Source organism: Lepidothrix coronata, unplaced genomic scaffold, assembly GCF_001604755.1.
Source record: "Lepidothrix coronata isolate B3197 unplaced genomic scaffold, Lepidothrix_coronata-1.0 Scaffold191, whole genome shotgun sequence".
Taxonomy (NCBI): domain Eukaryota; kingdom Metazoa; phylum Chordata; class Aves; order Passeriformes; family Pipridae; genus Lepidothrix; species Lepidothrix coronata.
The window spans coordinates 1,194,016-1,218,732 of NW_016690371.1; the positions used below are offsets into that span (position 1 = coordinate 1,194,016).

At 36.0% G+C, this 24,717-nt stretch overlaps 1 protein-coding gene across 6 annotated transcripts in view; it reads left to right on the plus strand.

The window, feature by feature from the left end:
* The window catches only part of CNKSR2 (connector enhancer of kinase suppressor of Ras 2), a 207,682-nt gene that overhangs the window by 121,076 nt on the left and 61,889 nt on the right, over positions 1-24,717 (plus strand). For all 6 annotated transcript variants that reach the window (XM_017831466.1, XM_017831467.1, XM_017831465.1 and 3 more), the window contains 4 exons: positions 1,268-1,401; positions 4,991-5,202; positions 8,986-9,075; positions 10,689-10,903. In XM_017831466.1, the coding sequence (XP_017686955.1) occupies positions 1,268-1,401; positions 4,991-5,202; positions 8,986-9,075; positions 10,689-10,903 (651 nt within the window). The remainder of the gene's footprint in view (positions 1-1,267; positions 1,402-4,990; positions 5,203-8,985; positions 9,076-10,688; positions 10,904-24,717) is intronic.

Genomic DNA, 24,717 nt, shown 5'->3' on the forward strand with positions numbered 1-24,717 from the left:
ACTATAGGCATAGTACTACGGTGTCGAGATTAGTATCTAGAAAATGAGAATTGGTTATTCTGCACAGGAACGCCCTTTTGGTCTGTTATGAGGTATTGTTAATAGTACTGGCAGAAGGATCTTTCTATGCACCCATTCAGTCAACATTTAGAGCTTCTCTGCCATCAATACAACATGAAATGTTTCTATTCTCCAGTAGTTACTAAGGTCAGAAATTAGAGGTATAGTGAACTCTCTTCAATCCCAGCACTTCTTTTTTCAAGGAGTTAAATTCCAAAAATATAGCAGGAAAAAACTCTTTCTAAGCAAAACTCAGCATTTTTTAATATTAGATTAATTTTAAGGTATACATCAATACTCTTATACTTGCTGTTTTGCTGTTTTGCTTTTGCTTGAGTTTAGGTATCTCACAAACCAAGCCACATAAGGCTTTCCTTATTAGGTAGACATGTTATTAAATAGACTACAGCAAACAAAGTTTTCTTCTCATTTAATTTTTCTGTATCTATGTAGAGACTGTTAGAAAATCTTGCTATAATTTTCAACCCTACAGTGATTTAATAAAGTTAAACTAAGGAAGAAAAAGGTGTGCCTAATTCATGAGATAGAGGGAGAGATGTGATTAAGGAACGATCCTGTTTGGACTGGAATGATAGCTAGAATGCATGATTATTCTGCAAGGAGGGTACAATTTATTTACCTGTGACTAAATGTTATTTTGTAAGGAGAATGCCCAGGGGAATAATGAATAATAATAATCTCCCATTGATTCTGTGTGTTCTGAGGATGCAGTACCTGATTTAACAGCATCTGCAGGCATAAACTGAAGCTTTTACAGTTAATTCTTAAGCTGTAGAACAGATGGGGAGACTTGACATTTAATTTAATGCCTACTTACGCACCTTTTACTGTAAAGTAGACTTTTTCTTTACAATGTTAGTTTAATTAAGGAATTAACTGGATTCTGTATGTTATTTACTCGTTACGATTTCAGCAGTAGCTCTACTGATCACCATTTTTATGAGCATTGGCAATAATCTTGCTATGCTGAAGGGAAAAAGATGTAATCAGAGGAGTCAATTTTATAAGCACAATGCATAAGCATTCATAGATCTGTCTCCTTAGCATGAGTGTTTTTCAGTCAGTTAAGAGCACACAAAACTATTTCTTTAGCTTTCTGAACTATAGTCTGTTTATGGCTTTTTCAAATAAAAATGTATAGTATTTAAGGATAATCTTGATTATTTCTCTTTCTCTTTTGAACCAGCCTCTTATTCCTAGAAGTCCTACAAGCAGTGTTGCTACGCCATCCAGTACTATCAGCACACCTACAAAAAGAGACAGCTCTGCCCTTCAGGATCTCTACATACCCCCTCCTCCAACAGAACCTTATGTTCCAAGGTAAAAAATATCATTTCAGGGTACAATTCAATGTAAAAAATATTTTTGAGATAACTGACTATTTCATTCCTACCCATTTATCAGCCTGCTCTGCAGAATAGGCTGTATGTTGCAGGTGAACTGATTATTAAGGGTAGATATGTTGAATCAGACCCACAATGTTCTGAATCAATGTATTGTCTGCAAAACCAACAGTAGCCTTTAGAAAAGAGGGCTTAGTACCCTATTTTATCAAATATGGGGTAATCAATTGACTGTAACAGTCTTGTCCTCTTTCAGAAGAGCAAAAGTTACCTGAGACCCTGAATCTGTAACCAGAAAAGGAGTTCATATCTTTCAACTTCAACAACAGAAATTATTAGTCCTGCCATAATGTTTTCTTTTTTAAATATATTTGATTAGATAGCATTACAGCAAATTTCAGGACTGTGTTTTGGTGTGGCCACTCTGCTAGATTGTGCAGGGACTGTGCTGTTCTCTGTAAATGTACCTGCTACTCTGACCTGCCACCTGGAACAGGCATTGTCATCTCTTCCGGGTCTCTGGGCTTTCTGAGCCAGAAAAGCAGCAGATCTTTCTTGCAGATTCATCGACCTACCTTTATGTGACCTCAAATGGTGCAGTGTAATTGTATAATGTACACAGATGCTGCTTTCCTAAAATTTTGAGGGAATTATGGTCTACAAATAATACAGAAGTAGCTACCCAAAAGTCTAGGAATGTATTTAAGAGGAATCAGAATTTTTAAAGCTTCTGTATTCTTACACAGAGGCTATCACATGTCTGGTCAATGTATTTTTAAATTACTTCTTGCTTTTCTTTTAGTTAGTCTATTAGTTTAGTCTTTTAGTTCTTGGAAAGTCTGTAAGGGCAGCATGTCCTTTCTTGTACCCGAGTTTCTCATAGCTGAGTTTTTCTTAGACTTTCCTATCAGTAACTCTTCTAGCCAATTAGTGAGATGTATGACCTGATACTGGCAAGATTTTCCAGGGAGTCATCCAAGAGTGAGGTATAAGGCATATTAAATTGCTTAGTGGGGAGCAAAATTTGTGATTCTATGATAAATTCTTACTCTTCAGAATATGAAAAACCTTCCAGGGCAAAAGAGTGACTTTGCACTTCATGGTGACGTCACAAGCCTTTAGTGAAGCCTTGTGTCCCATGTTCCTTCCTCATCCCTGCCTCGTCTGTACCTGGCTTGGTTACTATTTCTTGGGGAAAAAAAAAGGCCATTTTATTTCAAATGTGACATGTATAACACAGTTGAACTTGCTGATGTAATTAGTTTAATGTTTGTCTTAGAGTGAGATAGACAAACATAATGCATTCACTATTTTTTTGTCTTTTAATTAAATAAAAACACAGTCAGTCATGACATTTGAATTGTTTACAGAAATTGAATTTATGTTTTATCTCCCTCATAATAATATTTTATTATGCTTATGTAAATGTTTTAAAGGCATGGTTTTCAGAAAATTGAGGGTAAAAACCAAGTATTTAATTCTAATCCATTAACAAAAAAGCTGGGGAAAAACGCCCCCAAAACACAGTCTTAGGTTTATTTCTTTTTGAATGCAGTAGCTATATGGTGAAGATTTGTTGCTCCTGAAACTATACCATCTTAAAAGAAGTAGTGCCTTTGTAATGCTTCTGATCATGTTTACCATCACAAAAATACTTTTATTTGATAAAAAATGCATCCTCTTTATTGAAGTATTTTTAGCGATCATTCAGTACTCATCAGTTTTTGAGTTCTGCTCTAGAAATTGAGATCTTCAAAATGTATTTTCATTATTTATTAATAACATTTCTGAAATCATTATGATAATGCAGTAGTTTGGACCAATTCCGATTAAATCTTATAATACATATTAGCACAAGATGTAATCTTATGGAGAGATTAAGCTTTGTACATTAGAATTTTTTTATCACCGTAATCCTAATGGACTATACTTTATTTCACCTGTCACATAGTGTACAGTGTTTCTGCATAATTTGTTTTTGCATTACATCAGGTTTTTTGTCCATGATTAACTGTACTAAATCATGTCTTTATTTTGGGTATTGTCAAACTGTTCAGCATGTGTTTCTCAGTTTGTTGTTGCCATTCCAAAAGAAAAGAAACAAAACAAACAAGCCCTCCTTTTCTTACTGGAATAGAGTAAAAGACTTGACATTTTTACAGAAATTGTAAAATCCAAAACCAGGCCACCTTAGTGATGATACCCACAGACATCACAACTGCTGACATAAACTGCACACGGATGGCATGACAAAAAGGGACCAACAATTTCCATGTGGTAGTTGCCTAGAAGTGTTGGTTGTAAGTCAGTGCCTGCTCAAATTTGTGAAATGCCTTTGGGGATGAGAACTGCAACCTTCATCTCCAGAGGGCTGTCGCAAAGGGTGTTTGCCTGGTGACTCTGCACTTAACTCCTTGCTCACAGTAAAGATCCCTCCAGCTCAGGCTGCACTGCTTTCCTCATGCCAGCCCCTGATGAGGGTTGCAGCACTGATTAGCATCTGGCTGTTTTGTATCAGTCTCCACTGTTTTACTCCAGTGCTGGAGTCCCCCTTCACTGTCAGCACAGAGTCTTTCTGTGATCAGAGGTGACTCCACAGCCCTGCTGAGGCTGCACCATCCCCCCTCACTGAGCCAACACCAACCCTGCTCTGGGAAAGCAACCTGCCAAAGCAGGGACAGAAGGACTCCAGCAAAAGGCATATGGCCCCAGCTTCTCTCTTGAATGTCTCCCATGCATTTGGCTGCCCAGGAATAACTGTCTGATTAGGTCTTTTGCAACCCTCTCCAGGCACAATTCTACCAGTAGGTTTACTAAATGAGCCATGGTTCACCTAGTACAAGAGAGGACTCCTAACCCAGTACAACTTGCTCTCTTGGTTGATGCCTTTGAGTAGTTTGCATTTTCAGAGAGTGGCGCAGGGGTGCAGGAAGGCAAAAATTATTATCTTGAGGATCTGACACAAACTCCACAGTGAGCACTGTCCTGGGATAGCAGCTTATGGGCAGGTGTTACACACCATATTTGGTACTGCATGGATGTACCTGTACAACTTCTAGACCTGGATAGATTGTGCAAGACTATGTCAGATGTCTGTACATCATCTGCACCTGGTTCTTCTTGATCTGAGGTTAATTTGTAAGGAATCAGATTGAGTTTGCTGGTGCTCCATATAGCCATATCTTAAAACTATATGATGTATTTAAAAATGCAAATCTGGAAAAGTAAGGTAAACATTATTCCTCTGCACTAAATCACAAGGGCAAAAATAACAAGAAATAAAAAAGAGTAGCTGCACAGCAATTTTATTTCTATAATTCTTTTCAAGATAAACCAATGAGATAAATAAGTCTGTAAAAGAGTTGAATAAGCAGAGATGTGTGAGGTAACTGGCATATACAGGCATACATATGCATATATGAGGTGTGATCCTGATGTGGGTGGATGTCATCATCTGTTTTGATGCATGAAATACTGATATAGGCCCATGTTTATTGAAATATTTGCAGTTTTAAAACATCAATGTTTTATCTCAATATACTAAAGCCCTCTCTTTTTAATTAAAGGGATGAAAAGGGAAATCTCCCCTGTGACGATGTTGGCAGACATATAGTGGGCAAACCGGTTCATACAGGATCCGAATCTCCAAACTCATTTCTTGACCAGGAGTATCGGAAACGCTTTAATGTGGTTGAAGAAGATGCAGTTTTATACTGCTATGAATATGAGAAAGGAAGAACAAGTGGTCCTGGAAGGAGAGAGAGCACACCGACATATGGTATGGCATTGATCTAATAAAGATAATCACCTTTCATTGATTTTAGGATTTTCGTGCATCTGCTTTTGTTTTTAACCTTGAAAATATTTCTGGCAGCCATTGATTTTGCTAAAAATTCTACACTATTTTAGTCCAATTTCAATCTAGGAGCTTTATTCTGTTAAGGGAAAAAAAATACTTAACATGTTAGGGAGAGCAAGTCCAGTTTTATATCAATGGTTTTTCTGAATATAAATTATATAATTTTGTCATCAACTTAATTTTTCAGATTATGTTTCAGTATAATTTTATAGAAAAAAGCAACTAGCAGAAGCCCATATTTTTTTACTAAAAATACAGGATGAAATTTTTCTCTCAGTATAACAGCAAGGCTTGTATAAGTTTAGTAATTCAGTGTTGGAAACATTTTCCCAGGTATAATAATGATCAGAACCACTTCAGGTTTACCAAGAGATGATATGCTGCTTTCATGCTGCACTGCTCTCTAAAACTTTTTAATTTTTCTTTATCCTGTAACTTCCTATATGGGAAGTGATGACAATTATATATAGCAATTCCTCTTTATTTGAGATTATAGGTTGTTTAAGGAAGAATTTTGCATGTAAAAATGCACATGTATTCATGCTACTTCCACATCTTGTATTTTTGGTTTGTTTGGGATGAAAATTCAGAAACAATTTCTGGTGAGAGTTTTGATGCTCAAACCCTTGTACTCCCAGTTATTTTCCCTTTGAACCTGTTGGAACTCTTCCCATACCTATTGTAACTTGTTTCAGCTTTGGACTGGGAGAATTGGGGGGTTTTTTGCCACATAAAAGATTGGACAGGCATGGAGTAATTAGGCTATAGAAGAAAATGAAGAGAAAATATCATGTTTAAAAAAAAGTATTTTGACTGCTATGGTGTTAGCTGAGCACACACTTGAATATTTTTTCACCCTACTTGCTATGTTTCCTCAATTTTTAAACTGAACACAAGCTGTACTTTGGAGTTGTTATAGTAATCCTGTCATCATGTAGCTTTGTGAAGAAAACTGATGTAACTTATGAGGAAGCACAGATTTAGTACATCATGCAGCCAAGCTTCAAAATCACCTGGGAACCTTGATATAAATTGAGCTCGTGCTGTGTAAAGTATCCTCAGGACCTGGAGCAATGTGCTTGCACAACATTAAAGGTTGCATTTTCATAAAATGCACCTTTTCTACACAACTACATGATCCTGCTGCAAAATCTTCAGTATCCTTATGATTTCAAAGTGTTTTCTAACATTGCCCATTGTGTGCAAAATAACTACTAAGTTTTTGAAATGAATGTATCAATTTTATTGCTCCAGTATTTCAGATAATACAATTGGTGAGTACAGTCAGTTCCACTACCAGAGATGTACTCTCTGTTCCAGACGTTAAATTTTAATACTGGTGGTTGAAAGTGAAAAAAACCCGCATTTCTTCTTCAAGGACTTTTAAATCTATTATTTTGTTATAGGATAGCTTTTTTAGCCTTTTTTTTTTCTGTTAGCAGAAAGGGTTATAAAGACATGGATCAAAGACTGCACTGAAAGTCAATCATTATTTAACACATTTGTTATACAGCTTTTCATGTTTCATCTCACTTCTTTTTTAATGAATTCACACCATCAAGTCTATTTCATTTAAATGTGTTTTCTAAAAATGTTCTAAAAACATTTCAGCATTAAATCCTAAAGTTTCCCACATATGGCATTTGTTATCATAAGGTTTGTGGTTAGGCATGACCTTAGGTTTTCACAGAAATCCGGAAAATGGCAATAACTCTCTTCTGGCTTATGGTGATCCATTAAAGAAGGTCAAAGAGAGTTCCAAGGCCTAGCGAAATTGTTTTTAACATGTACTGATCATTAGTTGTGTGATGGTGTCAATTTTTTTTTAAAAATAACTTCTCAACCCTCTTTCATGAGAGGTTAATAAGGCCCTCTATAATTTCTTTTTTGGAATATTTTGACTTTTTTTGACAATGTTAACAAAGAGACTTCTCTTTTATGCTCTTACTGGCTTTGTATAAATTTGCTAGTTGACCTTGGAAAGCTTCTGTTCATATCCCAAGGAAGAAATTTCCTGAGTGTAGTCAGCAGGGAAAAGAGATTTAGGAAATTCATGGGAGTTAAAAAGAGGGTGACTAGGAGAGGTAACAGGTAAATGAAACTTAAGGAAAGAAACAAATTTGATCATTGCAGTTTTAATGCCAGATACAAAATCAGGTGAAGGTTTTGTATAAAATTTGTTATGTTACTTTTGATAACAATCAGACTCTACATAATTTTGTAGCTTTTGTATTTTGTTAAGTGTGCAGTATCTATCAATAAAATATTGTGGGTTAAGCTTTACAAAAAAAATAAAGTTTTATTTCTAGAAAAAGAAACTGTTCAAAGCTACTTCTGATCAAGTAAACATAAGCTGAATATATCCCTACTCAGGAAATGACTTCATAACTGTGTGTGCTAAATCTCATTGGCTTCAATCAGACTTAAATATGTGTCCATAAATAGTAAAATGAATGATAAATAAAAAGCTTAAATTATACATTATATTCCTGAACAGTGATGTATTTGTGACCTGATCCTGTGGTTTTTACAGAACATCAGCTTTTTTGTCAATTTTTTTTCAAAAGATAATAAAAACTTTTACCATTATGCTGCCTGAATGGTATTGGCATGTTTTCCATGGACACAATACATCTGTAGGGAGATAAACATTTGAATATTTGTTTTCATTATAAACAGGTCTTTCTTTTTCGATGTATCGTGGGTTTAACCTCAAAAATGTGGAATAAGACCTTTATGTAGGGGTTCTCTACTAAAACAATTTTCAAGACTTCTGAAGTTTCTACTTGTAGCTTTGCTACTTTTGAAATCAAATTATTTACCTAGTTTTTGGTTTTGTGTCTGGTAGATTGATTTAAAGAAGAATGGAGGCTGACCTTGTTGGGAAAACATTTTGTTTTCAGTCTTACAGATATTGTGCTGTATGCTACTCTGTGTTTTGTTTAACTTTCTAGAGAATTCAGACCACTCTAAGTAACCTCACTAAGTTTCATAGCACATTTTCACTGATTTCCAACTATATTTGTGCAATCCTTAAGCAGGAATCATAGTTTTCAGCATTGTTTTAAACCAATTTGGCAGCTTCCAATCAAATTTAAAAGACAGGATTGTTTTCAGCTTTTCTGTCTTCTACTGGTTAAAGTCAAAGTGAATTTGGCAATAATAATGTATTTTGCTTTCTGTGGATGAAATGCTACAAAAGAAATTACATGTAGAGGTTTTCTACTTCCTTTCTTACTCGGTCACTGATGGATCTTTTAAGCCCACCAGCAAATGTGCTGTTTGTGAAGGTACTTTAGTGATATGCACACATTTCTGTTACCAACAATTCACATATGCTTTAAAACAGTTCTCCCATGTGTGTGCCAGGAGCTTCCAGAATAATAAATAGATATTGTTCAGTGAAAATTTGATTGCGTTTGTCAGTGTCAGACATCAGTCCGATGAAGATTTTGTAGGACACTGGGTTTATTTTCTAAACTTAAAAAAAAAAAAAATCCATCAAATACTTAGCTGCTTTTTTTTCTGTTAAAGAAAACAGAACTCCTATCTTAACCTCTTGTTCAGGGGCAACACTGCATCCTCTTTCATAACCAACACTGTAGAATAGCAGCTTAGCACGTAATTTGTTCTTTCTTCTAAAGAATGTTAGTTTAATGCTGCCTTATGGTGTGTGATGTCAATTTTTTTCTCTCTTTCCAGGGAAGCTAAGGCCTATTTCTATGCCAGTAGAATATAACTGGGTGGGGGATTATGAAGATCCCAATAAAATAAAAAGAGATACTAGGAGAGGTAAGTGATTTGAACACACCTTTTATACAAGGCATTATGGATTTTATCTTGCTTTAAGCTATATATTTCAACCTCATTTTGCTGCTTACTTAGCTATATAGTAACAACAAACCTGTTTTGGGGTTTTCTCTCTCACATATACCTAATTTTTTGCAGCACGTATTTTAGGATTGAGGAAGTTGTTTAGCCAGGCAAAAGAAAGTCATGACTGCAAAGCCATACAGTTTATCTGAGCTTCATATTGGCATTTCATTGATTCAGCTGTACTATCCTGTCCATTTTGGAAGTGTCCTTAATTTTATAATACTAGAGGACAAATGTGTGATTATTACTGCTAAATCTTTTTTATGCATAAATGAGAATTTTATATGTCATAACTCTTTGCCTTCCTGAGTTCTTTTTGGATGGAAAACATTCTAGAGCAGCATGGGATTCACCTCAAAATCATAGAGGTTTAAGTTCTTCCAAATTTTGGGTTGTAATGTGGATACATAACTCCACATACAAAATTATGACCTCTGAGATGGTTACTATCACCCAGGAACAAGATGTTACAGTAATGATAGATCTTTCTGGTAAAATATGAACTAAATGTTCAGTAGGGATCAAAAAAGGAAACACTTAGGAATTATTAGGAGAAGAATACAAGACAGATTTAGACAAATTCTTATGCTGCTGTGTCAGTTGTTGCTTATAGGGTGAGTGTGTGCAGTTCCAGTCTCTTTACTCTCTTAAGAAAAATGCAGTAGAATTGAAGAAGGTTTAGGAGACAACAAAAATTAATCAGATACCTGAAGTTACTTCCAAACCAGGGTCAATTAAATAGGGTGGCCATCATCAGTTGGGGGAATTTAGGCAGGATATAATAAATGTTTATAAAGTCTTGTGTGGAATGAAATAAGGTTTGTCACTGTTTAATCTGAAACAAGACCCAAGAGATCAAATGTCTCTGACAAATGCTGGTTAAAAAGAAAATGAGCAGGCTTCTCGTGCAGTCTGGGTTGAAGCTAAAGCACCTCTTGCCACAGGAGGTTGTGCATACTAGCTCACATTAATGCAAGAAAGACCAGGCAATTTTGTGAAAGGGAAATCTGCTGAGGTTTCCTAAATTCACAAACATTGCTTCTGGGTCAGGATGTTTCTCAGCTGCAAACTGGTAGATGCTTCAGGGTATTCAGGGAAAGTGTGTATGATATGGCGAATGATTTCCAATGAGTGTTCAAAGCAAATTACTTTTAAATGTATGGCACCAGTGACATTTGTATTCTTTAGGACTCCTGCTAAAAATAGCAAAAAAAATTATCATAAGTCTATTATTGCTCATTTTTTTAGCACTCGAAGACAAAATTTATTGATGTGGGGTTTCCCTTATGTTCTGTTCTCTTTATTGTCAAGTATATCAGAAAACTGTAAGATTCACGAATTTGCCCTATCAAAAGTTTAATTTCTTATTCTATCTGAACCAAAGAAGCAAATGTGTTTTGTTAATGAAATAGTCTTGAAGAATTAAAATTGACAGTAGATCTTAGCAACAATACTGTATGTTTTAGAAGCAGGATTAACAGGCATACAACAGTTCACAATGAGCTTATGCATTACTTTTCTTTCAACAGAAAATTCATTGCTTCGTTATATGAGCAATGAGAAAATAGGTCAAGAAGACTACATGTTTCAAAGGAATAGCAAAAAGGATACTGGGAAAAAGTCCAAAAAGAAGGGAGACAAGAGTAGTAGTCCAAGTCACTACTCGCTTTTGCCTAGTTTACAAATGGACTCACTGAGACAAGAAGTCATGGGCACACCTGGACCAGAAACTGCTTTGTACCACGTGAGTAAAAATAACATTAACAAAAACCATTTGTCTGTGCTCATGGTAAGAGACTGCCTTGGTTTTATACTGGTGTTGAAACCTTTTTTGGACTGCTGCTGTTGCATTGATTCCTGTTCTTCAGACAATGACTACATCTCAACGAAGTATTTTAGAATTCTTTATTTTGCTTTTAAAATGTGGGATGGACACTGATGTTTTGTCTCCTTGATCTACAAGATATCATATTTAAAATGCAGTGTGGTATCTCTGCCTTGACTTACTTGTTACTGATGGAAAGGGAAGAAGCAGCACTTTCCAGACTGCCTAGAAACCTTCTTTCCAGCATCATTGTCCCTGCAACATGCTAAGTGTTGTCAGACAACCCCTTTATTACAGGTACTTGAAAGGCCTGATATTGGCAGGAAAACCTGTGGGAGACGTTTGTTTTAATTTGAGGTAAGGGGAGCCCTTATGAATGTAAATGTTTTTAACAAATAGCCCTCAATAATGCAATTATAAATGTAAAAGGAGGGACTCTTATTAATAGGATATAAAAGTAAAATTGCAGTAACTTGCTAGTTTTTAAATGTGTCAGAAAAAAAGAGTTAGAAGATCACAATGTATTTTAGATATGATAACATATTCACCCCATAGAATTATTTATGTTTTAGATCTCAGTAAAAGATGCCAATGTAGAGGAATATATACACAGTAACTGTACAGCAAAGCAATAGAAATAATTGACATTATCTTCATGTATTAACAAAGAGTATGTAATTTAGATACCGAGTGTCCAAAGGAGATGGCAATGTGGGCTTGTCAGGAAGTCTGCTCTGAAAAACTAGCGGGCTGAGCTTCTCTGAACCTTTCAGTCAGCTTACAACTTGGCCTCATATTGTAAAACATCACTGCTGATTCTTGCAGTATAATTGGTGTAGATTAATTGAGACTAATGGAGCCTTTTCATCTTTTGATACCACCTGAATGCTTGGTCCACTGGCTTCTAAAACTGTATGCTGCAGTGTGTAAGTCTGATAAATGTCAGCGAATATTCATTTAGTATTAAAAGTAAGTGCTTGTGGTGCACTTTAATTAAATCAGGTCTCCAGATTCAAGAATTGTTCTTTCCTTTCTTTATTTTCTGTAGTAATTTAGGTAAGACAACAAACTTTTTTTCCTTACATTCTTATTTCCAACTTTAGTTCTACGCTCTTTTTCTGAGTTGGAAAGCTGATAGTGGGGAGATTTCCATTTGCAAAGACAGATTGATATGTATTTTCCCTAATACACAGAGCTGAGGATATTGCAAGTGTCCCCAAACTGTCCTCTTCGTAATGTCTGCAGTCTTTCCTAGAAGGAATCTAATCAGTGCAAGAGTGAGTGAAATCAAATATTTACAGAGAAAAATAGAAAAATTATTTGTATAAGGAAGGACTTTCTACCCTATCAAGAACAACGTAGTCAATTTGCGACACTTTCCATGCATTAAGAGAATTCTCATCTCTCAGTAACTTTTCTTAGTATATGATAAATTCTTGACACTATGCAGCGAGAAAAACTTCTTTTTAAGGTGCCATCTTTGGTTTTGCTCTTGTTTCCTCTATTATCTATTACGTCTAATTTCCAAATTATGCACAAAGATAAATGATTTACACAGGAACTGGAAGATTCTTCAAAATTCTGGTGTAGAAGTTAATGAGCAACAGAAAACTTATAATTGAGAAGCAGCACTTTTCATGTACTTTGGATATCCATCCACAAAACACTTGAACTGCTAACACCACAAATTCCACCAGTGACTGCTAATTCTTCTTGTGCATCATTACCATTAAAGGATGGCTCTCTCTATAATGCCATTAAATCTTCAGCATCTTTTTGAAAATTTAGTAGGAGCTTATTCATTTATATAAATAAATAAAGGTTATTCATCTGTTAGAATACAAATCAGTATTGATCTGCTAGCTGCCTTTGAAGCAAAATGCATGAAGTAAACAGAAAGAGGAAGCTTGGGCCATTGATTTGTCCCAGGGGAAATGGGAAGGAGCCCTTCACAAAGCATTTACAGCCCTCTGTAGCTGAATATTGCTGATGCTATCACTGGACGTTGGCTGCTATCATGCAGTACAATACAGTTTCCTTTCTGTGGTGATGACATCCAAGCATTCTGGCTTATGAAACCCTAATCTGGTTTGCACATGGGGCTATATGTCTTTGCCACAGAGCAGAGCCAAAGGTTTTGTAATAAATCGAACAGAACTTTTTTAAAATCTCAAAAAAACAGTGCAGTGAGCAGATAAAAAATGGGGAAGAAGTACAGATAAAACACAAGGAACTCATATCTCTTTACAGTACAATTTTATTAAACTATAGATAGCAAATAAGACAATGAAAACATAACATTATGCTCAACTTGCAAATTGCATCTTAAAGATCACTAAAAAGTGTCTGCCCTATTACAGCGTTACCAAATTTTGTCTCCCAATATAGGAATTTACAGGTTATAATCAAATAAGTTTTTAGCCTTCTCTTGCTTAAAAGAAACAGAATGAGCATCTTGGGGTTTTCATCAGAGACTGTGTGTTCATATCCTTTCCTCATTCTCATAATTCTTTCAAATCCTTATATTTAATCTTAAAGTATCCGAAGCATCCTTCCTAAAGTATGTATGCCAGAACAGAACATCAGTTTCCAGGAGCTGGATAGAAAGATAATATAACCTTTCTCTTTCTGTTCACTACCTCTTCTGTTAAAATATTTAAAGGACTGTTTACCTATTTTAAGCATAGCCTTGGAGCGGGTGTGTGTTTATTACTTGGGTTTAGTTTTATTTTTTTCTGTGATGACACTTTTTCAAATCACTCATTTGCAAAACTGGTGTTCCCAATCTAATTATTTATATCTTACATTTTTTCTTCTTAAATATATAACATTGTGTATGGTTGGTCATGTTGAAACATATGACTTCTTGGATATGCTTGCTGAATTATCTATGTCTCTAAAGCAACCCTAAGTATGAAATATATGAGAGTAAGGGCTCTGAACCCTCAAATCTGGCCACCGTGATTCCCAAGTCCATAACATGGAGTATTGAAGCTCACAGGTCTGCTGTGGAACAGAATTACCAAAACTGTTCTTCTGAAATTATCCTTTTAATATGCATATTCTGTGAAATAGAAAACATGGACATTTAATGTTTTCATTTTTTTTCTTGTATTTTCTTTTCACTTTTTTCTGAGCTTCCTGGAATAGAAGCCATGCTGCTCACTCAGCGTTCAGGTCTCATGTCATTCACTGGTCTTTGATTCTGTGTTACCTCTATTCAATGATGTTTTCATTCTATTTTGAGTCCTTTGATATAAATGATAAATAATTTTGGACTAAAGATGATTCCCAGTGGTTAACGATGAATTCCCCTTAGAATTCCAGGCCTCTTTCCTTTTGAATTTTGCTCCTGATGTGAGCAGGTTGATTACCTTTTTACTGTGAAGGTTTTCTGCAGAAAAGCAGCTTTTACAATTATGCTGACTTCAACTCCTACTGCTTTTATACGTGGCTCTATAGAAAAGAAAAATCATTGATCAAAAAACTGCACTGCTGAATTAAATTCAACGGAAATGGTATGGTTTTGTGCTGTAAACAAAGTGGATGGTGTTAAAAAATTACCATGGTAATGTAGAAGTGCCTGGTTGCTGTTTATTTGCTAAAAGTTATTCTGTGAAATGCCAGCAGATTCAAATTTTTATATTCTAAAGTGATCACAAGAATGTGGCAGTCTAGCATTTTTCTGACTCTCACGATGCTAAACTTGCATAAAATCACTGGTTTTAACAGCTTTGTTTATATCATTGACGTGTCATTGCAATCAAAAACCATGTGGTCAAGGGTGCATTTCAGTGACGGCCTTGAAAACTGAACAGCGTTTACTTGTGTGCACTGAACGTAACTGATGTGATGGCTGAGACCATAGCAGCAGGAAAACTAATTTGTATTGTGCCCGTGAAGTAAACATCTCTTGTATCCACATTTGGTATTTTTGAATCCTCACATACAAATTTTCTTCACTGCTTTGGGGTTTTTTTCCCCATTCTGGAAAGTGTTTCCAGTGTTATATTGATTTGTAGCCAAGTTGTTGGTTTTGCATTCTATTTTTCTTCCTTGATATTGCAAAAGAAACCAACATAGAGTGTTAAGGTTTTTATTAAGCCAAGGAAAACTGTTGGAGCTGTTGCTAATCTAGTGTCAAACAGGTGTTCAATGTGATCTATTACCATAGATAGAAAACAGCACAGTTAAAATTGTCTTGAACCTTTGGGGCACAAGAGATGAAAGCTCTGCCATATGATTGTAGTTTCTTAAGTTCATTATGTTATTCTATATAGGAATTTCCTTAGTGCATTGTGCTTTGTGTTTTTGTTGAAGGAAAATATCGTAGTTATTTAGGAGAGAGAAATAGTGTCATGGGTCAAAAGAAGTTCCACATCAGGTTAATAATAATCTGCTCCTAACTGGATCAATAGAACTTTCCTTTAATCTAGAAACAGCATTGCTACATGAAGAAAAGGTTATAGCCCATTGTATATAGTAGTATGATTACTTTTTCTTGTATAACTCCCTACTATATACAATAGGCTGAAACCTACTCCAATAAACTTGTATTATTTACCTTATTTCTTCTCTCTTCTTGCCTCCTATTATCCCTTTGCCTTTTCCAGTGTATGCTCCCTTGTTCATGTGTATTTAGCAATATCTAATGACTTGCTTGTCATAGGAAAAGTGACAGAAAAATAACAGCTTCTCAATTTGCTGTAATAACCAGCCTATTTTAAATCGTTTAATTAATTACAGGACTTTTTTTGGTCATTTTAATTGCATTTGAAAATCAGGTAAGTTTAGTAGCAAGATGTAACATTTCAAGTTCATACATATGAAACAGGGGGTTCAGTGGAGAAGAGAAATCAAGGTTATGCACCTTTGGGATTTTGATGAATTTACATGTGTACATAGGTACACATGCACTATCTCTAATGTTCCAGTTTTACTTTTAATAAAGGAGAAATACAATAAAAGCTACCAGCTGGAGGTTTTGTGCTGCACATTGAATTAAGTTAGTGCACGTTTGGGAAACTTATTCTTTTCCTCTTTAGCATGTGTAACTGTCCATGTGGTTGAAATGCAGCCTGGCAACTGTTAGCTCACATCATCAATCCCAGTACTTGCTGCTTTGAGCACCCACAGAGAGCCACTTTCCTACACTGCCAGTGAGGACACTGAGGCAACAAGGGTGAGGGGTTTGACCAAGGCTACAATTTCAGTTGTCTCTCTCTGCCAGTCCCCTGAGTTTGCTGTACCACTTCAGCTCGGGGAGTTTCCTCAGCAGAGCTGGTGGGGCTGCATTAGTCTGGGCATGCAAAGTTAAGTTGGTTGCAACAGTGATCTTGTTGAGAATACTGTAAGTGAAGAAGATTTGTTTATGGACCTATTGCAAAAATCGTCTTTTAGCTTATAAGATAAATTGGAGGGGAGATAATAACTTTTACATAAATCAGCTTCTACTTAAATCATGCATGTTTCCAGATATTTCTTGCCTCCTACAAACTCCTCCAGAAAAAATAAGGGAAAATGCTTTTTAAAAGTTCAATACAACATATTCAGGCATTGTCAATATAGAGAAGAATTTACCAAAACCTCCTGATTTTGAAGAGTTGGAAGTCTAAGTCAAGTGGTTGATTTTTCCTTTCTTCTCCTGATCCTCTCTGCAGAAAGGCTGAAAGGAAGTAAAAAGTGGAAGTGCTTAAACATAAACTGCACAGATTTTTCATGAAAATACTGAATAACTAGCATTTAAGAAAGTGCAGAACATATGCATATTAGTTTCCTAATAAACTTGTACAGAAGCTACCCATCAATTTTTTGCAAAAACCTTCTATATAGATATGGCATCTAAAAAAACACTACATACTGGAGAATTATTTACAGAAGAAAAACAAGCAAAAATTACCCCACTGAAAAACTAACAATTTACTATAATTGTAAACATGACAGTATTTAAAGAATTTCCGTTTGGTAATTTTTTTTGTTATGATATTGGTAAATTAAGAAAAAAAAGATTTTGTAGGGAAAAAAATTAAATATCAATTGCACAGATTTTAAGTAGGTGTCTGAAATCTAGAATGTCTTTGTACCATTACAACAGATGGAGTTGGTACATTTTCTTCTTAAAAATGTTTGAAGTCCAACTATTAAAATAACAAGTTTTAAATAACAAGGCTCCCTTTTTCTTTTTCTCCTCCCTGTTTTCACAATAGTCTATAGTTAGACATGTAATTGTTATAGGATAAAAATCTAGCAGTTGATATCAAAGTCTAGTTTAACCTAAGTGCACAGTGCAAAATATTTTCCATATATATTTTCATAATTTTTTTAACATTTGAATTAGTGTTACTTCTTTGCTATGGTCTTTCATCTCCATTTAAATTTAAGTATTAAACTGATACTGAAGCTTGCAGATAGATTACAGACTTATATGCATCAATCATCAGCGAAGGAAATTTTAAACTCCTTGAAAACATAAGAAGTATTTGATGTAAAAAAGTTATACTTTTGTTACAGTTCAAAACATTGGCATTTTTATATTCCCAGCTATGAAACTGCCCTGGATTTCAAATAATTTTCCAGAAATTAAATGAACATCATGTAGAGTTTTGGAAATAATTGTGAAATATTTCAGTCTATCTAATACCACAGTAAGAAAGCATTTTAAACCTAATTTCTCTACTGCTTTTTTGTAAGTTAGGCCTTTGCAGTCAAAATATAATGGTGCATGCTCTAGCTTCCACTGTAAAAGTGGGAAAACACAAACTTTAACCAAAAGTAGCACATGTGCTGTTGAAATTTCACAAGTGAGAAAACCATCATTTTTCATGATTTTACGAAAATAACTCTCTCTTAGACTGGACTCCAAGTAGGCACCTGGATGCCTCAGCAGAAAAATCCAATACTCTGAACTGCTGTGGTGCCCAAGCTTCTCTTCAAGTACTTGCATATTTCTGATGGTCCAGCATAGTTTGGCTGGTAAAATCTAAACAGTGATGTCCCTCTCTGGAGGTGACTGGAGCATCCCTTTCAGCTGTAGGTTACACTGGTCATATCTCACTTAGTTTTTGTAGCCTTAGGGGAATGTAGGAGAGCACTTTGACCTGTTTTACAGCTTCAGCTCCTTGCTCATTTTCCCATCAGTGAGCATGTAATGAGGAGAAAAGGCTGTGTTGATCACTAGATGCACCAGTGTGGAAATGGAGGGAACTCTGCACTGCAGTAGAAACAGAGTTGAAGAGGCTTATGAATTTATAGAATAATCTGATTTGTAGTTCTTTTAAAAGATTCTAAGTCTATTCAGAGGCAAAAGTACTAGTAATATGTTTCATATAATGCAATGCAGAGAAGAATGTACAATTTTTCTATGAAGGCATCATGAGCTTGTATTGATTTCTCGTCAGCCTAATGTAGTATAGTTCAGGTATAGACAGCCTTTTGCTCTTACAGACATTTAGAAAGAACAATTGAAAATTGAGTAAGGCGAAGAAGGATATGAGTAATAAACATAATGGAAAATTCTTACCTGTTGCCATCATGGTCTGAAACACCATCATATCTCACAGCCACAGTTGCCTCATTGGCCATGGGCAGGTTTGAATGTCTACACATTTGCACGTGTTCTGATTCAGACAGAAGAGCAGCATCTCTCCCATTATTAAGTTGGAATAGTGGTTCCAGCTCTTTGTCAGCTTCTTTACTCTCAAAAGAAATCACCTAAATAATGCCGTATATTTCCCTTCATTTGAATACAGCACTTTAGTATGTAACAAACATAAATCAAATTATAAAAACGGTATTTGTGTTGTTAAAATCTGTGTAAGAACTTCATCTACAAACCAAATGGTCAAACAGTTAACCAGTAAGGAAAATATGCCTTACTTGTGACATTTGGAAATGATTGGGATTGCCATAAGATTGATGTGCTTAAGGGTAATTTTAGATATTCCATTTGAGTTTGGTAAAAATGTGGTTCAAAATAATTCTTCTACATTTGTGATAGAAAAGGCAAGAGAGAAACAGCATAGAAATTCCTTGCTAAAAGAAGATGGCATTGTATTATTTTTGGAGTAGTGCAATCAACATAGACTAATAGAGAGACCTCCTCGGTCTAGTCCAAAAATCACTTAAATCACTTAATCCTATTCAGATATGTATTAAACTCCACATTCAAACATGGTATGAATTGCTGTTGCTAATGATGGGACCAATAAAAGGTGAATGGATAGCCAGTTGTCATAATTCCAAGTAAAATGGTGGACTGAGGGGAGGAAAAATGCCAGCAAGAGAAAGGCATCTAATGATTTTGCTATAGAAGAAAAAATACAAATGCCTCAGAAACCAGTAGGAAGTGCCTACTTCAGGCTGGGAGGGACCTCAGGAGGGTCTGTAGTCTAGTCTTTGGCTCAGAGCAAGACCAGCTCTGAGGTCAGACAGGGCTTCTCAGGGCTTTACCCAGTTGGATGTTAAAAACCTCCTGAGATGGAGACTTCATGAGCTCTGAGCCAGCCTGCTGCACTGCTTGGCTGTCCTTATGGCAAAAAAGTTGGAGATGAACAATAAAACAGATATTTTTGGCAATAGCTGAAATGATAGCAACTTGCTTGGATTTAAGGCATAGTTTCTGCTGCATGATTGCTGCTTAGCTAAAATCATCTTGTGAATGTGACTCAGTAATCTCACATCTGTTCTGCCAGTTCTAGACTCTCAGTCCTTTGAACTCAAGAGTGAAGAGAGTAGGTGTGCATATGCAGCTTTTATATATGAGTTCTGTTTAAGCATATATTTTGTGAAACATTAATACTTAATCTCCTCAGGAGGGAGTGCTAAGTTCTTTTAATTATATGGAATAATATCTGCATTGTTCTTAAGGTATATTATTCCTTTCAGAGATGAGAGAATATTTTCACATCTGCATTCCTTCTCTTTAAAAGAAGTAGTTAATACTATAAACTTTCTCTTATTGGGGAAGTGGTTGCCTAAATGAAATTTGAAGGCATTGAGTATGGGAGATTTTACATCTATTTCTATATACACTGTGATCTTTACTAAAATCCAGAGTTAATTATTGCAGCAAAACAAAATGCTCTAGAGATGAGGTAAGATTGGTTTATGGACCATTATGAAGCACAGTTGGAGTCTTTTGTGGAAAACTTTTGTTTTAAACTTTCTCTATTACCTTATTATGCATTGTGACCATGAGGGAAAAAAAATTGCTTGTTATAATTTCTTTCCGTGACAAAGCTGGGGAATTCTTTAAAAATGAGTCACTGTTAAGGTCATCTAGTCCAGCTCTGCCAGTCTAGATTTATTCCTTACTGCATAGAATATAATGGTCTGAAAATATAATTTTACATGGTCTAGAGATGTAGATCTGTACACTAATAAATCTCTCAGCTCAGAACATTTTGAATTTCCTTTCACATCCCCATTCTGTATTTTTTTCTTTTTCATAGAACCATTCCTGATTGTATCCTGCCTTTATTACTTGATAGAGGACTGTTATCTTTGTAGTTATTAACATTGTTTGTACATCAGTAAGCTGCATTATCTGCAGCTGGTACAATCACAGTAGCACAGCTGAGACACATTTTTTTAATGTAGAATAAGTGGTTTAGTCCCTCAGTTACTCCCCTTTGAAAAAGAAGAGATTAAGTGCAGCATATTGTAGCAGGGAAGTGCATGTCAGGTATTGCACAGAGGGGACTCAGTGTGAGTTATCACTGCACCATGATGGGAATGTCACATCTATGAGAACTTCCATCTAGGTCTTGACTTCTCAACTGGCTCCTTCTGTATTCCTGTCTGCATAAGGGCAAGGGAGGTACCAGGACCATAAAACCTTTCAACCAAGGACACTGGCTGGCATGTGTTGTGAAATTTGGCATTCTAAAAGGCTGTACTGAGTGGTGAAAATGTTGTTTGAATTAATGGAGCACAGATGCCCATTTCAGAGTGCCATTTTACCAAAATGCCTTTACAGGCAGCTCCGTTGTTTCTGAACAAGTGATTTTTTTTGAAGTAGTGGTTTTGACTCCACAGGAGTCTCTGCCCCACTTATGCAGTGGTGGCCCCTTGAGCCTGTTGCTAACTCACAATGTGGGATATTGTAGAGTTTCACCTGGGAGGAAAATGGCTCTTTGCAGCAGTGTGGCTCCTGAACAGAAGCTGTTTTATTAGGTGTTTCTATTGTACTGGAAAGAAGTGCTTGTTGCTTAGTGCCTGATCTCTGAGTCAGCCAATCCATCTCTTCTGCTGTGCTGGGGAGGAAAAAGAAGCCTTGAATTTTTCATATAGCGATAACTGCTTTTTGTCTATTTTTCAGGTATACCCCTTTGCTTTCAGATTATCCCAAGTAGATAGTTTTTCCAACACTACAGAATTCTGACTTAGAATGTAGTGTAAAACTAATTTTGTAAGCTGGTTTGTACCCATAAGGTCACCATAACCGGCTCAGAATTAGACTTAATGTTATCTTTCCCCACCCTCTGAGAAGTGCTGTTTCATCTTGTGCCTGGAGGAAGTTTTACTGAATTGCAGCAAGTAATGTGACTTTTATCCTGGAATGAACTGTTCTTTTTCTACCTTAATTCATAGATGGAATGGAAGAGTTTGGTATGAATTTTAACAGAATGTGTTACGGCTTATGTACAAATGCTTTTTCCCTAGTTTCCCTGTGGAAACTTCCCCTCAATTCAAAGCCAGAATAAGTTTTCTGTTTCTTTCACTGAAAGCATATTATGCCCAAGTGCTAACACAGAATAATTTGCAAGAGTGTATCTTCCTTACAGCAGAAATCTGTTTTCTCAGTTGTGCCCTTATTCATTACAGAGCACCTATATCCCCTTCACTTTTCTCTGTCGCACAATCAGACAAAAAAATATAAAAGACAAAAAAATATTGCTGTGGGACACAATCAGAAGTGTTGCTAACTGCTCCTACAGAAGGAGGTGTATGTACTCTTTTCACCATAAGCAAGCACCTATGTGTTGCAAGGGGGCATGGGACCTTTATTTTATGCTAACAATTTTTCCTCTAGAAAGACTGTGGGCCTGATGCAAGATTTTGTTAATGTCCTGGGGTTGACTTCTGTTTTACGGTAGTTAGTTTTCTTCTGAGAAGATCCAGGGTTGGACCATACTGTACCACAGGCCATCTCTCTAATCCAATGTAATCAAGAATAAGTTTCTTAAATCTGCTTGGATAGTCTTATTTTTTAAAAGTTTAGATAAGCATACAGAGGAAAGCCTACCTTTCCTATGAATAAGATAGAAATTGCCTAAGCAAAACTGTATTTTTCCTGCAGGAAATTGCATAGTTTGAAAGAGGTTTGTTTGATTGATACCTGCTAGAGGGCAATGCAGCAGGGCACAAGGAATGCACAAGGCTTCTGGAGTGCTTATGAGGTGACGTGTCTCAGTGACACTGTGAAGGGACAAAAGGCCATGGACATATATTGAAAACCTAAGAAAAAAATACTTTTACTGTGAAGGTGGTTTAACTGGAACAGGTTGCTCATGGAATCTGTGGAGTCTCCATCTTTGGAGATATTAAAAACCCAACAGCCCTGAACAACCTGCTCGAGTCTGCTTTGAGCAACAAGGCTGGATGAGATGATCTCCAGAGGTGCCTTCCTGCCTCAGTTGTTTTGTGGTTTTTCTAACTGGTCCATTTTCCTTAGTAAGAGATTAAACTGGAAACTGCTCTGGGGTAGAAATCAAAATAAAGGGTTAAATACTGTTCTGTAACAGGTGATAATTTGGTTTCTTTTTCCTCTTTAAATGGATGCACTTGAAACATACACAGTGTTGGAGAACTGATGTATCTTGGACTTTTGCCATTAAAGGATACATACTGTTTTTTGAATCCTCCCTTTCTCTCCTAGATTACTTACTGTCAATAAAAGTAGTGTGGGAGGTACCAAAATTACATGTTTCAAAGTAGATGTAGAGCAGAAGAGTGATCTCAGAATAAATTATTCTAATGAACAGCACTTGTCTTGTTTAACTTTTTATTCTCATTTGCTTCAGACAGCTATGACAGTGCTGCAGTCCTTGTTATGTCAGTTGAAAAGACAGTGGGGGGAATATGAGAACCCTCATTTAAATTCGATGTTGTCCAGAAGTTTTACTGCTTCAGTATTTCAGTTAGAGTCCTGTGTCTTAATGGCTAAGAAGGAAAATCTTTCTCTGCTGATGGAAAGCAGCACCACTATATATTATTTTCTCACCATAGCCTGAAGATTTGAAAAACTATTTTATTTTTGCATTCATTATGCTAACAACTTTGACAACAATTTGCACTACCTTGTGCAAGTGTTGATTTGCATCCAGCTAATGTAACATTTGCCACAGAGTCCCCCCAAAGGATAAGAAAACATTTAGGGATGGGAGAATGAATAAGAATCCCTGAGCAGAAAAACTGTGCTTGCTATCACACTTCAGACAATCAATTCTGTCCTTAGCTAGCATATTCTTCTTGATTAAGCAGCTATAGGAACAGTTGTATGAAAAGAATAGACATCTTTGATATTATCAGCCCTTGATCAGTAGACTATGTAATAAGGAGAGCATCCTGCACAGCTTACGTAGCCATTGCCTACCACAGAGGCAGCTAGAAAGCTGGCAGCCTCAAGGTCTTAGGCTACGTTTTTATTACAGTAACGTACTCTTAAGGCACATATTTAACTCTTCGTAAGGCACATACTGTTTCTTTATCCTTGTAGTCATTAACAAAATGCATGTGTTGGGAATTCATGGTCAGAGATCCAAAAATCCAGGGATCCAGTTAGAACTGTGACCATGAATGACATGGCATAGCCATGTACTGTAGATCTAGTACTTCCTAGAAGCCTTTCATAGTGGACTTTTTGAATGCTACCAAGAAAACTATTGCTTTGCAACTTTCTCAAATATATGTTCATTTGGTCTTAGAACTGAAACATCTTTTTGGGTCTCTGAAAAAACAAAATGAAGGGAGGAGTAGGAATATGGTGTGTAGGATAACATACCAAGCCATGAATTCTGGGATCCATTCTTCTAGTGGCTTAATATGTTGGTGCCTCTCACAACCCATTTGACAGAACCAGTGATCCGTACTTCTCTATGTCTGAGGCACCCACCATTTAGAAGTGAAATATCCGCTGGGTATTTAATATAATGATTCTACCTTACTTGTTGATACTCTTTGTATGTAGTACAGAACCTCACTTTTAGGAGTTTGTTCATATGTAATGTTCATACTGTGTTTTAGTATTAGATGTCTTAGAATCTTAGTGAATGCTGTCCTTTTAAACCCAGGTATGGTAGTTTTACTATAGAGTGTGCTCACAACAGAGAGAGCTGTGCAAGGAAAGCACAAGTATTTGTTACCAAAGCACCAAAAGATCAAGATTTAATTCAATAAATTTTCCTTTAGGGAGGCAAGGCTGAAGATTTCAGGGCATTGTTAATTAACTGTGGCATACTTTGTTGGTAAATCTCTTTTCATTCCAACTCTCTATGGATTTATGAATTACTTGTATATGATGACTTTTGTCATCAGCCTATTACTAGTGTAAGAAATAGTTCTGGATTTGCTTTCATAAATTCACTGCTACAATTTTATATTAGATTTTCTCTCACATAGACCATTTGCTGCATTTGCATTTTACCTATCCAGAGCGAAGCCCCACTTTTAGAAAGGTTGCATAAACAAAAGCTCTTGCAGCATATTAAAAATACTTTATTAATGACTTAGTA